We start from the raw sequence: 16,014 nt of genomic DNA, 5'->3' as shown, positions 1-16,014 counted from the left end.
TCCGTTCCGTCCCCTATTGCACCTGTTTACAACGCTGGAGACGTGAGGGGACACTTGTGCTACCTTTGTGCCATCGCTGTGGTGCATCATCATGATGTCGCCGGCGCCCGGCAGTCAAGAAGAAGCCAAAGGAATGAAGAAGGCCACCAGCATAAGTCGGTATCCGGCCACCCTTCGTTCTATTGCTGCGGCCGAGTATCCGCGCGGCAAGTCTGGTGACGGCCGATCGGTATTCCATTCTTCACGTCGGAGCCGGGCCCGCTATCTCGGTCCCAGGCCGGACACCTTTACAGCAGAACCCCGACCCAATATTGACCGATGGAAACTGGAGAGGGTCGCCGGCTCTGTTGCCGGCCGACCCTCTCAACCGGTAGTCCCATCGGGCGCGTGCAAGGGGTGGGCCTGGGTCGCGCCATGCCTGTACAAGTTCGCTAATAGCGGATGGATTCAGCGTTCAGGAACATGAGGAGGGAGCTGCCGTCAAGCGAGAGTCACGGTACCACACCGTAGACTGACCTGGCACGCCAGAACAGCGCAGGGAGCACGACGATATCATGACGCAAGGGACAACCACGGATCGGGAAAATAGCAGCGCTCGAGATGTGATCAAGTTCTGGTGGATAATTCTGTGATCATGATGTGATCGTGCTGTGTCCGATCCGCTTGCTGCCTTCTCTCTTTTCCTCCCCCTTCTCGCCTCCAGACAGCCGTCAAGGAGCTACCATCCGTAACAAGGATGCACACATACAAGATAGTGTATCCCTTCTACAGAAGCCTTGATGCTTTTTACACCCACCGGTACCCGTATATCCTTCCTGCCCAGCCCCTTGAAAAAACCGCATTGTTTGTCGACTAGGTAGGCAAGGCGGACCAAAACAAAAACACAAGACTGCATACCAAAACCACCACAATCCTGAGCCTAGCCTCGGCTTCCGGCAAGGGGAGCTGGACTGCAACCACCCGCTTTCTCAGCATCGCACGACAAGCCCAAGCACACAAGATCTAGTGTGACCATGGGTCAGACCATGTCGGGTTCTGCGACAAACGGCATCCGAGACATCGGAGCGGTCAGTTTTCCATTCTGATCACGTCTCATCTCGCCAGCGCCGTCACGTCCGCCACCACGACGGATCAGGACACCAACCGGGGTAATGAGAGCCGAGGCAGACTCTCGGGAAAGGTCGTTGGTAGGCAAGCAGATTCGCAGTGCACCCGGAGGGCGAGGACAGTGGAGGAAAAAGGAACGGCTAGATTCGACGCTTGAGCACCTCAATGCTGGACCTACACACCGCCAGGGAAAAGGGACAAAAAGGGAGGAAAGTAAACAAACCACATTGTACGACGTTTGCTATGCACCCTTTCTGGACCGTAATGAGAGATGAAACCAGCGACCCAAGCAAAAAGGAACAAAAAAGCAGAAAGCACCGCGTCGCTGCGTAACCAAGCCTCTTCCCCTCCAAAGTGAGACACGTAGGAGGTCTTGTCTGGCACATGTAGCGGCAATATATCCTACACAGCGCACGGCCACCAACCCCCAACCCGTGGAATCGCAACGCCACCCCCGCAATCGAAGCATGGGCGAAGCGAGGGAGCTCGCGAGCACCGCAAGATGAGATGCTGCTGCCGTGGAACCCCCAAGGCCCACCGCCTTCGCTTGCCACGGCAACACAACAAGTCTTTGCGTCTCCCCATCACCCCACCGAAGAAAAGGGGGAAAGAAGGCGGATTTGTCCTCGCTTGTATTTTCATTCATTCAGAGCCGGCTCTGAACGGTGCGGGTTTCCCGCTCGCCGGGCCACTGGCCGTCAGGCCACACATGACGGATGGCTTCCCAGATGTGGCTGTGGACGAGGAGTTAGCAAGACAATGGCTCTCGTTTTTCTTCCCCGTTTCGGGCTCTTCACCCCTCCCGGAACAGATTTTCTTAATTGGGTCGAGACATACCTGACGTGGACAATCTCTATCCCGTCCTTTACCTCCTGGGGCAGGTCCTTGACATCCTTGCGGTTCTGCGCCGGAAGTAGCACCGTCTTGACACCCGCCCGGAGGGCTCCGATCAGCTTCTCCTTGATTCCTCCGACGGCCGTGATGCGTCCGCGAAGGGAGATTTCGCCCTGTGTGTCGTGCAACGAGGTGAGATGTCGTGTCAGCCGCGAGCCGTCCCGGATGAATGGGGTTTGAAACGGACGTAAGGGGGAACCAACTCTCCGAGGGCGGAGATTCCCGGAACAAGGAAACAAAATGGGGAATAATTGACTTACAGTCATCGCCATGGTAGGCGGCACCGCCTTGCCAGAGAACAGGGAGATGAGTGCGATGGCCTGGGCAATGCCGCTGCTGGGCCCGTCCTTGGGTATCGACCCGGACGGGCAATGCACGTGGATGCTCCGGTCCTTCATGATATTCTCAGTCGGGCTCCGCGCCAGGCCGAGCTCGTAGGCATGCGCCTTCACCCAGCTCAGTGCCACCTCGACGCTCTCCTTCAGGACATCTCCCAGCTTGCCCGTCAGCTGCACCGTGCCGGGGCCCGGCATGTCGGCCACCTCGATGAAGAGAATGCTGCCGTTGCCACCCGAGCTGTAGGCGACCAGGCCCGTCACGATGCCCGGCCGACTCGTCTTTTCGGCGATCTCCTCCTCAAACTTCTCTATGCCCAGGAATCGCTCCAGGTCGTCGACGCCGAGGCGCGGGTTGTATTTCTCTGGGTGGCCTGCGTCCTTGGCGTCGGCATACTCGACTGCCTTGCCACGCAAGACAGAGGAAATCTCGCGTTCGAGATTGCGCACACCCGCTTCCCGGGTGTACGACTCGATGATTTTGGACACGACCTCCTCGGTGAAGACTACTTGGTCCTCGCTGAGTCCGTTCACGCGGATCTGCTTCGGCACCAGGTGTTGCATGGCGATGTGCCGCTTCTCCAGGGTGGTGTAGCCGGGGATGTAGATGGTCTCCATACGGTCGAGGAGCGGCGGCGGGATCGTGTCGAGAGTGTTGGCCGTAGCAATGAACAAGACCTTGCTGAGGTCGATGGGGATGTTGACGTAGTGGTCGGTGAAGGTGTGGTTCTGCTCCGGGTCTAGCACCTCCAGCATCGCGGCGGATGGGTCGCCGTGCGCGCTGGAGCCGCCCACTTTGTCGATCTCGTCCAGCAGAAACACCGGGTTCGCAACGCCCACTTTCTTCAGCCCTTGGACGATGAGGCCGGGCATGGCGGCGACGTAGGTGCGCCGGTGCCCGCGGATCTCGGCCTCATCCCTGACGCCGCCCAGGGAAATGCGGTGGAACTTCCTTCCCAGCGCAATGGCGACGGATCGTGCCAGACTGGTCTTGCCGACCCCGGGTGGCCCGACGAGTAGCAGGATTGGCGACTTGTCCACCATACGCTTACTCCTCAGGACCTCTAGCTTTGCGGTGCTGGCTTTGATCTTCTCCTCCAAGCTGGGATCGGACAAGGAAGCATCGGCATTGCCGTCCTTGTGTTCCTTTTGTTCTTTGTGCGCTGCCTCCACCGCACCAAGCTCCTCCTCGACCTTCTTGATCTGGGCATCGACGTCGTCGTTGATGGACTGCTTCAGCCTGAGGACGGCGAGATATTCCAGAAGCCGTTTCTTGACCTTCTCGAGGCCGTAGTGGTCGTCGTCCAGCTGCCTGCGCGCTCTGGTGAGCGTCTGCGGGCCCAGCCGGTCGTCTGTGGTTGTCGTCCAAGGGATCTCCGCTAGCGTCTCGAGGTATGTCCGCGTGACGGCATACTCAGCTTGAGCGGGATGGATCTTTCTCAGCCGCTTGATCTCCCTGTCGGCAACCTTGGCAGCCTCCGGGGACAGCCCTGCAGCGTCGAGCTTCTTTTGCAGCTCGTCAAGCTCGTTGGGTTCCTGGTCGTCCTCCTCCGGGCTTGCACCGCGCCGGCCGGTAAATCCGGGCGGCGCGGGAAACGGCATGCCCGCTCCCGGCGTGCCGACCTTGACGGGTGTCCCTGCTCGGTTGGATCTACGTATCCTATCGATCTCGCTCTTTGCTGCATCGGGGTCGATGAACGGCAATGTTGTTGTGGTGACGGCCGTGATCTTGATGTTGTTCTTGATGGAGCCGACTTGGCGGTCGAGCAGCTCAATGACTTTCTTGACTCTCTCCTTGACGTCCACTAGCGCCAGCACCTGGAGCTTCTCCTCGTACGAGCTGTCCACGATGTTGGCCATAAAGTCGGCGAGCGCGCCGGGTTGCTTCTGTTTCGTGATGAAGAGGTCGAGGCGGCGGGCCAGCAAGGGCGACAGTGCCGGAGCCCCATTAGGGCGAGGGAGGATGGACGACAGCCTGAGTATCGCAACAAGCTCCCTGGAGAGAAGCTTCAGATGCTGAAAGAGCTCCTCTAGTTCCGAGTCCGTGCGGCCGTCCTCCTCCTGATAATAGACCACTTTGCCCTCTAGGTACGGCTTTTCACGGTACACCTTTTCTAGCTGGACGCGCATGACACCCTCGACGAGTAATGTAAACTCTCCCGTGCCGCGCCCCTCCACGCCCGTGATCTTTGCAGCGACACCCCACACGAAGAGGTCGGCCTTGGATGCCTTGGCCGGATCGACATCCCCGCGGTCCGGGCTCACCGCTTTCTCGCCATCTTGGATCAGGAGCTGGCCGTTGGGGCCCAGGAATGGGGAGGCGAGCGGGACGCAGGCGATAGGAACGGTGTCGATGCGCCCGTTGGGTGTCTTGGAGGCAGCGCGGGTGTAGACAGCCGCAAGCAGTGAAGCGATGTCCGGGCGAGTCGACGAAACCGGTATGCGCTGGACAACGCCCGGCAGAAGCACGCTGTCTCGCGGGAGTGGGATGATTGGGAGAGTTGCCGTCTGTGTCCGAGCCATCTCGAATCGCGGTGCCGAGGGCGATCACGGGTTGCTAATGCCACACGCCGTCAAGATGCCGAAATGGCTGATAGAGAAAACCGTCGCACACACACGAGATGGAATAGCGTGAGATCGAGTTTACTGCAACTTCTGTGATTTTGGTATTTCCCAATACCAGTGTAAGGTATGTAAAGGTATCGAACTAGCTTGCCATCATCGAACCTGACCGAATGCCGTTGAATGGCGCAGCACTTGGTCGTCACCGGCGTTTGTTCGTCGGAAGCATGGATGGCACATGCCGAGGCTACCGCGGGCGATCCAGTGAAGTGGCAGGCAAGCACAGGGGTGGACGGGAACTTCCCCAGCCATTAATGGACCCCTGCACCACATCGCACGGTCGCCCCGCACGCCGACTGACAACCAATCATGTGATTGATACCTGATCGAGTGCGTAAGTTACATTACAGGTACCTACCAGAGGTTCTCTTGAAGATACCTTCGAGGCTTGGGAATCCCGATTCCAAGGGGCAGAATCGGCCTCACATGTATGTATGTAAACCATCTGCGGCTAGTCAGTACATACAGGAGCACTTATACAAGTTCCTCTAGGCGACTGCTCTTTCTTTTCCTTCCTCTGCTCGAGCCAGTCCCATCAGCTCGGCTCAACCCGGCCAGGCACAGGATTATACAGCAATGAGGCGCGGGTATATCAACGTAACCACATATCGAGACACCATTACAACATCTACATGAGTGCTCGTCCGATCCTTACACAGCTTTGCTTCAACTGCTCCTGTCCGCTTGTCCATGCTCGACCAACCCGCTCCTCCCCTTGCCACTAATTGTCTTTTATCTCAGTACCGCCGAAGTTCCGAAAGCCTAGGTCGCTGGGTACGCTAAGGAGGGAAGGAAGCAATACCCCGCTGAGCTTCACGACCTTCCATGATCCCTAAAGTCGGAATCGCTCAAGGACCCCTATAACCTCCCGGAGGCAGCATGCCCCGTCTCTCCATCGCTGCGATCTGCTCCAATCTGTCAAACGGGCTTGGCACCCCTCTAAAGGGGCCTGGTCCTGCACTCGGGGGTTGCGGACCGTCCGGTCCCTGGAATCCGCCACCGCCTGCCATGCCAAGGTGTGGCAAGAACCCCGGCGGGGGAGGGCCGCCGAAGAAGCCCGGAGGTGGCTGCATGGAGCGCTGTGGACCGGGCTGGGGAGGCGGGCCAACCAACCCATCAGGAGGGGGCGGTGCACCGCCATGAGCAGAATGAGGGGGTCCAGGGGCAAAGCTGCCCGGTCCGCCTGGGCCTCCGTGTCCGTGAGCGTGCGGAGGGGGGAAGTTGGGTGGGAACATGCCCGGCATCGGGACATTGCGCGGTCCATTGTTGAGGAGGCCGGGGGGTGGAATCATGGGCCGCTGAGGAGGCATCTGTGCTGCAGCCGCTGCGGCTGCGGGGTTGACTCCGCCCATGACGAAGGGGTGCATCTGATGGTCCAGACCAGGCGGCGCATGCGGGCGCTGCAGGATCTGTGTGGGTTGCGGGGGCGGACGGGTCTCGACATCTCCAGGGTGGAACTGGTTGTCGTCGAGGAAGCCCGGCGGGCCACTCTGGCCGCGCAGTGGCTGCCGCTGGGACGCGCTTCGCTCACGGTGATAGTCTTGCTCGCGGTCCGGTACGCTGGCCAGCGATACCTGTTTGGTGGGCTGCGGCATACGGAGGAGAAGCTGTTCGGTGCGGGGTGGTTCGGGGGCGTCGCGATGGCTCTGCATGAGACCCATAAGGAACTCCGTATTGCGGTTGACCGCGATGACGTTCTGAGCCGCACGTGCATTCGCTTGGCTGGGAAAATGATGCCGCTGAGCGAGGAGATCCTGCAAGGCCTGTTCCGGCCGCGTAACGGGGGGAGGGGGCCCTGGGAGGCCGACTGGTCGGGGCGACAGCATGTCATGAATCGAGTGTTGACGCATACGCGGATCCTCGCGTCTATCATTGTTACCGTATTGCTGAAACGGCTCCGGGGACGCAACCGCACTCTTCTGCTGGAGCTCCTGGAACTGGGCCTCGGCGAACTTGTTGGGGGCTGTCTGAGCCGGCGGAACGCTCGGCTGAGGTGCCGAGCCAATCCCTGACCGCTGTAGCTTCTGAAGTAGAAGGGCAAATGCTTCCTTTTCGGCATCCCTTTGTTGTGGCGGCGCCGTAGCCTTCTCGCCGGGCTGAGGAATTCCTGCTGCGGGTGTTGTCGGCTCTGTCTTTGCTCGGCTATCGTCTTGGGGAGCCAGGAAAGCCATGAATCTCGAAGACTTGCCTGCTCTTGCTTTCGCCGCATCCTTGGCTTCAACAACGGCAGCATTCACATCAATGGTGGTGCTGCCATAGGTGGCAAAGAACTTGTCTGGGCCCTGGTCTATGGCGGGCGCCGAGACGACCTTTTGCTCGGTCTCGGCAGCGGTGCTAGTGGCAGGCTCGTCGAAGGTCATGGCCGGCTTCTCTTCCGGCTTCGGGGCAGCGCCACCTTTGGCGGCCTTCATTTCTTCCATGAACTTCTTGAAGTCCTCCTCCGTATGGCCCTGTGCTTTCTCCTCGGCGGGCTCGTCAAGCCACTCGGGGTCGTTCTCGATACGGCCCTGGCGGTCACGGTCCCACCTCCGCTCGTAGTTCCGGTCGTTTCGGTCGCCGTGCCGATCGTTCGGCCTGTCCTCGGGGTCTCTGTCGCGCCAGCTCTTGATCCTGTCAATGCGTTCTCGCTGGGACATGGGAGCATCATTGCCGTTGCCCGTCGGATTCTCCCTGAACCACAAATCTGACTTGCCCCGCGCCAGTCCATTTCTGCGCGGGGTATCAGGCTCGTCGCCATCCTGGTCCCGCAAGCGATGGTCAAAGTTGCGGCTCCGGTTTTGGCGGTCTCCACTCTCTCGGTCATCGCGGTCGCGTAACCGTCGGTCGTCCCGGCCACCAAAGCGGTCGCCAGCGCCGACACCACCCATGCGTCCATGGAAACGCTCGGCACCCTCGTTACCAAAGCTCTTACGCGGTTTCACGGTGCTCCAGCCCTCACTGTCTTGATCTTGATCACCGCGCCGCCGGAAACCGTTGTTGCGGTCGTCCCTAGCAGTTCTGCCAAATCTGTCGCCGCCGCTCTCCGAGTCGTTGGCGCGGTTGCGGAAGTTAAAGCGGTCAGCACGATCCTGCCGCTCCGAGTCCCTGAATCCCTTCTCGACATCTCCGGGTCGGGGGTTGCGGATGGAGGTGGCAGATGCGAAACTCGTGCGCGGCGGGCCGAGGATAAGTTCGTCGGGATCTGTGCGACGACGGTCAGCCAGGGCAAGGACACTCAAGGAGCAGAGAAAGCGTCAAGCATTATCGGACGTGGATCATATGAGGGAGCGAGGCATACTTGCTGCATTTCTGGGCCCACCGCGGTCGTGCGGCCCCCGCCGATTGTCTTGGTTCAGGAGCAGATTGTCACCGCCTTTGGTACGATCATTGGCTGCCTTTTGTTGGTTGCGAATGGTCTCCGGGGGTGGCCTGTGGAAGAAACGTCAGAAACAAGGCGTACAAGAACTGACAGGCCTGGCAGCATAGCAACGTACCCCATCCACTCCTCGGGAGGGGGCAGATTTGGAGGCTTGACGCATAGCGGCGACTGGCGTAGATGCAGCAGAAACTCTGTCGAGTATCGACCTGCCATAATAAAAGACGTATGCAACGACCATCAGCTCAAGGCTGCGACGTTGTCTGCATGCGTTACGCCGGGCGCTCCCCGGCTATTGTTGGGCTGGGAAAGTCAGTGATGAGATGCGGTCAGAGGGGTGGCGCCGTGCGTGTGTGTATTCGGTTGGCAGAGCGAATCGGTTGTATTTGGGCAGATGCCGCAATTCTAGAGATGTGATTTTGGTCAAACTTTCGCTGGGGAAGAACACTGGACTGGCTAGACGGCGGCAATAGCGGGATGTATTATTCGTCGATGGTCGAGGGAATTGTGATTTGGGACCTGTTCTCAAAGATGGAGGAGGTGGTTTTGGATTTGGCCTGCTGCAGTGTTGTTTGCTGGGCCCCATGTGGTGGCACCAGGTGGGTTGGCTAGCTACGGAGGCCGAGGCAATCAGTAACGAAACTGCTCTAGCCTGAACCAGCGATAATGTTAGGCCCACTCCACGGTGTCACGTATATACCTAATATACGATATAAATGAAGTATGAGGGGTACTATATACCTAGGTGCTGTACAACAGCTACGCAGTACACGGGCAGTACTATATCACTGTACGGACTGCGGCGAGTGACTGGTCCGTCTTACAGTAACTACGGATTCCGCACAAGTGCATGAAATCTGAGCTCGGCCGTGAAATCAATGGAGGGAAGGATGTCTAGTGTAGGTACAATACACATCTTGTCCCTTCGCCTCAGGTCTATACTAGCCACGCCTTGCTTGATATTACGCAACTAAGGTACCAGGTAGCTCCAAGACAGATTGGATCGCTACTGTCAGAATTTTGTGTTATTGGTCCTTGGGTCAAGAGACTACAGGCTATAGGTTGTCACTTCCCGGCTCCCTTTGACACTTTGACTCGTGGAATGAAGCATTCAATTATTACGTTCACGGAGTCAAAACCAGAACTGCACCATCGAGCTACAGAAGACAGACAGTCGCAGAGGCAACCGCTATTGAATCCGGCCTCAGCCGAGTCTGCGTTCCATCCCATTTTGGGGTTTAAACCAACCCCCCCCCACGGATCTTCTCGCCGCGCTTATGATTGCAGCTCAACTCGACAAGTACAATACCAACGAATAAGGCGAGGATGGCAAAGGGAGGCCCTTTTATTTAGGGGTTTCAGTTTGGCTGTGACTTCGCATTGTTTCAAGATCTAAATCTCCAGCCCTCCCCTACTCCAAGTCTTAAGCCTTCCTTGATCGCACGTCTCCCATATCCTCCAACGCAACGCACCGTATAGCGCCGCTTCGCTGCTATCTGTAGAACTAGCTTGTCTCGCCTCCAACCAATTCAGAATGCCAAACCTCGTCGTCAGGGTCGTGCTGCCCCCTTCAATGCAGGTAGCCCGATACAGCAACCTCAAGACGTGCGTCCGGAGCGGCAGCCTCAGATAGGGATTCACGGCCAAGGCAAGGATCCGCTCGAAGATCGGCCCCTTGGCGCGTTTCTTATGAAACAGGTCAAGATCGCGCGGAGTCCGTAGCCCATCGATGAGATACCCTAGGAGCCAGTTCGTTTGGGCGTAGAACGTATCTCCGACGATGGGTTCCTTTGACAGGATTTCGTCCACCAGTGGGAGCCTGTCCAGATTCCAGAGCGGGCCACGCGTGAGAAAGGTGTTGACCTTGGGATAAAGACTCGAAAGCGGATCGCGCAGGACGTTGAGTGCATGACAACCAAAGGACGCCAATGGGCTCGGCAGCGGCCCCTCGTTGATGTGGTCCCTGGCTGTCTCGGCGAGCTCCGAGAGGAGCAGCCAGACCTGCTCTTTCTCATCATACTCCGACTGCTTGATCTTCGCGGCTGCCTTCAGGATGTTGACAAGTGCTTCTTTTCGTATGCTCGTGTGCTCAGAGACGAGCAGCGCCATGAGGGACGTAAGATAGCCCTCATCAACAAGCTCATCCGCCGTTTTCGTCGACCACTTCGTTAAAGCCGAGTTATCCGCCTCCAGGCCATCCGGTGTATGTAGGGTGTTCTCCAAGGTTTCGGCGTCCAAAATCACTTCCGACTTTCCGTTCTCCTGGCTGGCCGCCGGGTGCTTGGTCTCTCCCGCCCTGGCCTCTGAAACTGGCGGCCAAGGGTTGTGTTGGAATCGAAGGCCCTCCGGCACCCCGGCCTTTGCCAGTTTGCCCTTGCTATCGGCAAGGTGTGTGACCATTTTCGAGAAGAGCAAGTCGAGCAATGGTTTGCTCTCCCCCGCAACTGCCGAAAGGCCCAGAAATTTGGGCAAAAAGCGACCCAAGGCCCGGAGCGTCGTCCGCGCCCCCTCTCCCTCCTTTGCCGCGACGAATGGCAACTGCTCTAGCATGGCCATTGCAATCGGACTGACAGAGCCTCCAGAAAGGCCTGCCTCGTTTACCAGGTCCTGCATCTTTTCAACGTACTTGACAGGAGCGTTCGCACAACGAGTGAGGCAATTGTCCAGGAACGGCCAGACGAGCGCGACTGAATTTGGAGCTGACTGGCGCAGGGCCTGCAGTGCTTCAAGCAAAGCAAGTAGCCCGGGGTGAGTTTCATCTGCAGGCACCAGCTGCTGCTCAACGGCAACGAAGTTGAGCACCTGTCGTATTGTCTCTAGCGTCACGCCATCGGGCGTATCGACACAGACTTTTAAGAGTAGCGTGAAGGGCGACAGTGACAGCGCCTCGGAGGCTGCAAACCAGCGCATTCCAGGGGAATATCCGGCGATGGCAAGTAGGTTTTCCAGCTCCTTCAGGCTCAACGCAGTGTCCCTACAGTCGTCCACCTCTTGCTTCGACAGGCGGCCGAGTGACGTCTCGAGGAAAGGAGAGACGTCAAACTTGGCCATGAGAGCGACTTGCGGCAGCACCTCATAGCAGAGGCGCAGCAGCCGACTTGCCGCTTCGCGCTGCAGCACATCGCCCTCGGGTATTGAGCGGTATGCGTTGATCATGTCCTTGATCCCAGGGCTCCGCTGGCAGAACTCGTCAACAAGCCTCCGCGCAGCCTCGGCCCAGACAGTCTTGCTTGAATGAGAAGGATCCTGATGCATCTTGATCGCAGCGTCTAGCTTCTCTATCGCAACCACTAGTATCCGCGTGGCGAAGAAAGAGATCATGTTTGACTTGTTCGCCAAGCACCGGGATAATGCCTTCTGGTTCAGCGGAGGAGGTAGAATATTGTCAATGACGATGGAGGTTGGCGGAGGCAGTTCGGGGAAGCCCGTTGATCGGCAGAAGTAGTCAGGTATGGGGAGTGTGACGGTGTTGAAGAGAAAAGCGGCATAACCAATCCATGTCGCCGACAGCTTCGGCTCGAATGTAAAGGACTTGTTGTTGAGGAAATAGGGGGCCACGATTTCAGGGGCGACCCTGAAGATCGAGGTGAGAAGCTCGGCCTGCTTAATGCTCGACCATGGCCGCAGGTTCAATACGAAGTTTGATAGTGCGTAATTCCGGACCGGCACCTCGTTCTTGAACTTGTTCATCCACACGATGGCTTCCAATCCCAGGTCGTCGAGCTGGGCGCTCGGGATGGCGGCATTCGGGTCAATCTCTCGGGGGTAAAAACCCGAATCCTGCCTCAGCACGCCGCAAGAAGGGTTGGTGCACGCGGTCATGAGGAATTCGTGGGCGATATCGGCAATGGATGGCTCGTCTTCAGCGGGCGTGTCTAAGCGGTACTGATACAGCGCCGACAGACGGGTGAGCGTAGATGTAGTCAGCAAACTCGCCTTGGCCTCGCGTGGGAGCTTGTCATCGAGCAGGACGTGGCTCCGTAGCCCGGCTAGAAGCTCACGGACGACGTATGGCGGATCCTGCTTGACATCTCGCGTCAGCGCGGCAACAATGTCTCTCTGCGAGAGCAGTTCCTTCTTGGCCTCGGGATGGAGGAACCTGAGAGCGCTGAGGAAGAACAGAACGGCATTGGTCCTAGTAGAAGGCCGCTTGGCATCCTCAGCCTCGTCTCCCACGTGGACAATGCCCATGTTCCGTGCCAGCGACTTGAGCATAGACGCCCTGGCCCGAAACAGCGGCCTCGCGATGGCCCCCCCATCAAAGCTGACGGACTCCCTTAGCATCCTCAGGGTTGGGGATATGATAAATGCCTTGCCCTTGTCGGCTGCGAGGTTTCGGGCAATAAGTTCTTGCTGCCGCTTCTGCAAAAGGGTCCTGCAAATGCCCAGGCCGTACTGCACCGTATCGAGGGACTGCGAGAGCAGCTTCAGCAGCAGGGCAAGCACAACGGGCACAGCCGACATGATGTTGTCGTTGTTGGTCTGGCCACCATAGCTCCATGTTTGCATGACCTCTGGCAGATACACGGGGTTCTCGTCGTCCTCGGCAGGTTTTGCGGCGTCCAAAAAGCCGCGGAGAATCCTGAAACGGTCGCCATCTTTGCCGTCGAGGCTGAGCAGTTCGTCGAGGAAGAGCTTGAAGGATTGAAGGCCTATGTTATAGAGGTCAATTGCTTGCTCTGGCCATACAACAGTATCGTCTGGGAGACGAGAACTCATACGCACCGTGACGCGCGCGTACTGGGTCCTGACTGAAGGAGAGCAGTTGTTGCAGTTGTCTGCTCGCGTGGATCTCTTCTGAGGTCGGCGCTTCATGGACTACCTTCTGCCTCTTTCGGGGCACAATCGCGCCGTCCGGCCCACGAGATGACCGCTTTCCCATCCTCCACTGCCACTGCGCATTAGTCGCTGTGATATGCACTCATTGGTCGTTACCAGTGGGTTGGGAAACGCTTCACATGGAATTTCGCCCGTTTTGTAGTGATTTACCGCCTTCTAATCGGGGGTTAGCGGGGCGATAAGCTGCCCCAGTGGCATCACCTCACAGGTTTACCTGGGTGAACTGAAGTCTCGAACCCTCTACACAGTAGTTCCGGAAAGCTTGAGGGTTAGGGTGTAGCATACATAAGAGGTACTAGTAGGCTGTAGATGCAATACGAGTACTACTAGTACCGAACCTCAGGTAGTCCTGACTCCTCACGGAAAGTACGCCCTTTGGTTCACACTTCGCCAACCTCACCGCCGGTGGCGGATTGACCCTCCGAACTTATAAGTTACTAGTAGTAACTTAAACCATGAGTGGCGTTTTTGGAACGTAGTATTTCTTCCGTTTCCTCAGCAACATAACTGAGCTTCCACCTATATTGCTGCTTGGCACGTGCATCCGAGTCATCTTGACTCACGCCCAGACGGAGTCTGATTCATCCCGAATTCCCGGAGCTCATCGGATTGAGTCGAACTATATAAGTTCTCCGACGTCACATCCGGTTCCGAGTCTTCGTTACACAAGCCCGGGGCTTCAAACCTTACGAGGTCTCAACCCTTTTGTTAGCGGAGGTTTCCAAAATGGCTTCCAGCCCGGGAGGTCAACCAATCCCGCCGCGGAACAATTCTGGAGGCACCAGTAATGGCCGCCACCACAATGACATGCATTCAGCCTTCGCCTCCTCTTTCCGCTCAGCCTCACCACTGGCGCAGGAAGTGCTGGCGCGGGACCTGGCCCAGTGCTCCGATGAGGATGACCAAGACGCCATTGATACGGAAGCCGTGGACGAGGACGAGGACGAGGACTTAGCTGCCACCCACGGCCCCACGTTGTACCGCCGGCCAAGCGGCATCGCCTTCGGCACCACGCGGCCGGCGCTTGCTGGCCCGGGAGGTCTCGAAGAGCAGCCTCTCACGAGATCGGAGCGCACGCGCAGCCGTGACGCAGAGCGCTCCCTCCTCCGGGACAACCACATCCTCCCGCCCAAACACCCCGTCCATGCTCCCCAGAAGGGGATTACCGGGCGCGCTTCGGCATTGTATAAGCGGCTGTTCAGCACCAAGGTGCCGCTGCCAAGTGGAGACGAAGAAGCCCAGCCGCCGCGGATCGTGGTTGTTCCGGACGAGAGGGCGCCCCTGCTCGCACACCGCCGGTCTTCTGCTGGGCAGAGCCTGAACGAGCAGTGGGAGGCTGCCGTGGCTGCGGGCCAGATCAAGACCACATGGCAGCGCGAGGCCAAGACCATCGCCGTCTATTCCCGGTCGCTGATCGTGACCTTCTTATTGCAGTACTCGCTCAACGTGGCGTCCATCTTCGCCGTCGGCAGGCTGGGCAGGCTCGAGCTCGGGGCGGTCTCGCTGGCGACCATGACGGCGAATATCACGTGTTACGCACCCATCCAGGGGCTGGCGACGAGCCTCGACACGCTGTGCGCGCAAGCTTTTGGTTCGGGACACAAGCACCTGGTCGGGTTGCAGTTGCAGCGGATGACGTATTTCTTGCTTCTGCTGCTGATCCCCGTGGCTGTGGTCTGGCTGAACGCCGAGCCGATCTTGGCTATGATGATCGAGAAGGACAGTGCTGCGCTGGCCGCGACCTACCTGCGCATCACTCTGTTTGGCGCACCCGCCTACGCGGCGTTCGAAGGCGGCAAGAGGTTCGTCCAGGCGCAGGGCTTGTTCCACGCGACGACGTACGTGCTTCTGATCGCTGCACCGGCAAACATCCTGATGAACTGGCTGTTCGTCTGGAAGTTTGGCTGGGGATACATTGGCGCCCCGCTGGCCGTGGCCATTACGCAGAACATGCTGCCTCTGCTCCTTTTTCTCTATGTCTGGCAGATAGACGGCTCGCAGGCTTGGGGCGGGTTTAGAAAGGCGGCCTTGAAGAACTGGGGCCCCATGATTAGGCTCGCCCTGCCCGGCATGGTCATGGTGGTGGCCGAGTGGTTCGCCTTTGAGATCCTCACGCTCGCATCCGGAAGGATGGGAGTCGCGATCCTGGCAGCGCAGAGCGTCCTCGTGACGGTTACCTCGACCACCTTTCAGATTCCGTTCCCACTATCCATTGCCGGCTCAACGCGGGTTGCCAATCTCATTGGCGCCAAGCTGGTCGATGCAGCGAAGACCTCGGCCAGAGTGGTGAGTTTATGCCGTCTCCTGTGATTCGACGATTCAACCTCCCGGACAGCGCGGCTGACGGGGCCAAACAGACTGTTGTGGGCGGGTTCTTGGTGGGCTTGTTCAACGTGACCCTCCTGGCGGTTTTCCGGTACCACATACCGTTGCTGTTCACGCAGGACCGCGAGGTCATCGAGCTGGTCGCGCATACACTCCCCGTCTGTGCCGTGATGCAGCTGTTTGATGGCATGGCTGCCGTGTCGCACGGACTGCTGCGAGGCGTCGGGCGGCAGGAGTTTGGGGGGTATGCCAATCTGGTTTGCTATTACCTGGTCGCGCTGCCCATCTCCTTCGGTTTTGGTTTCGGCCTTGACTGGAAGCTCCCCGGTCTGTGGTTCGGCGTGACCGTCGGTCTATTGCTGTGAGTGTCTTCGAAATCAACCGCTTCCGAGTGCGACTCTTCTGACCCTACTACAGCGTCTCGCTGGCTGAATATCTCTTCATATTGCGCGTCGATTGGCACCAGGCGGCGAAAGAGGCCGAGCACCGAAATGCGACAGGGTAATACCCGGGAGTGTATAAATGGGAGCTGGAAGA

At 58.4% G+C, this 16,014-nt stretch overlaps 4 protein-coding genes across 4 annotated transcripts; 1 reads left to right on the top strand and 3 right to left on the bottom strand.

Annotated features, from left to right (window-relative positions):
• Positions 1–1,649: 1,649 nt before the first annotated feature.
• Positions 1,650–4,965, bottom strand: B0T15DRAFT_160950 (Lon protease C-terminal proteolytic domain-containing protein). Its single transcript, XM_062862106.1, has 2 exons — positions 2,262–4,965; positions 1,650–2,114 (listed from the first exon to the last, which is right to left on the bottom strand). The coding sequence occupies exons 1-2, from the start codon at positions 4,857–4,859 to the stop codon at positions 1,806–1,808; spliced, it is 2,907 nt and encodes a 968-aa protein (XP_062722783.1). The 5' UTR covers positions 4,860–4,965; the 3' UTR covers positions 1,650–1,805.
• Positions 4,966–5,628: 663 nt separating this feature from the next.
• Positions 5,629–8,659, bottom strand: B0T15DRAFT_160931 (uncharacterized protein). Its single transcript, XM_062862105.1, has 3 exons — positions 8,432–8,659; positions 8,236–8,366; positions 5,629–8,139 (listed from the first exon to the last, which is right to left on the bottom strand). Exons 1-3 carry the CDS (start codon positions 8,527–8,529, stop codon positions 5,807–5,809), a joined length of 2,562 nt encoding a protein of 853 aa, XP_062722782.1. The 5' UTR covers positions 8,530–8,659; the 3' UTR covers positions 5,629–5,806.
• A 965-nt stretch (positions 8,660–9,624) lies between these two features.
• Positions 9,625–13,415, bottom strand: B0T15DRAFT_160823 (ribosome 60S biogenesis N-terminal-domain-containing protein). Its single transcript, XM_062862101.1, has 2 exons — positions 13,039–13,415; positions 9,625–12,965 (listed from the first exon to the last, which is right to left on the bottom strand). The coding sequence occupies exons 1-2, from the start codon at positions 13,193–13,195 to the stop codon at positions 9,706–9,708; spliced, it is 3,417 nt and encodes a 1,138-aa protein (XP_062722781.1). The 5' UTR covers positions 13,196–13,415; the 3' UTR covers positions 9,625–9,705.
• Positions 13,416–13,878: 463 nt separating this feature from the next.
• Positions 13,879–15,982, top strand: B0T15DRAFT_484239 (mate-domain-containing protein; the record flags this gene model as incomplete). The annotated part of the gene is made up of 3 exons (XM_062866219.1): positions 13,879–15,438; positions 15,510–15,838; positions 15,895–15,982. The coding sequence occupies 3 exons, from the start codon at positions 13,879–13,881 to the stop codon at positions 15,980–15,982; spliced, it is 1,977 nt and encodes a 658-aa protein (XP_062722780.1).
• Positions 15,983–16,014: the final 32 nt, after the last annotated feature.

This window comes from Chaetomium strumarium (genome assembly GCF_033439665.1).
Source record: "Chaetomium strumarium strain CBS 333.67 chromosome Unknown B0T15scaffold_3, whole genome shotgun sequence".
NCBI lineage: Eukaryota > Fungi > Ascomycota > Sordariomycetes > Sordariales > Chaetomiaceae > Chaetomium > Chaetomium strumarium.
This window is presented reverse-complemented; position numbering and strand designations above follow the sequence as displayed.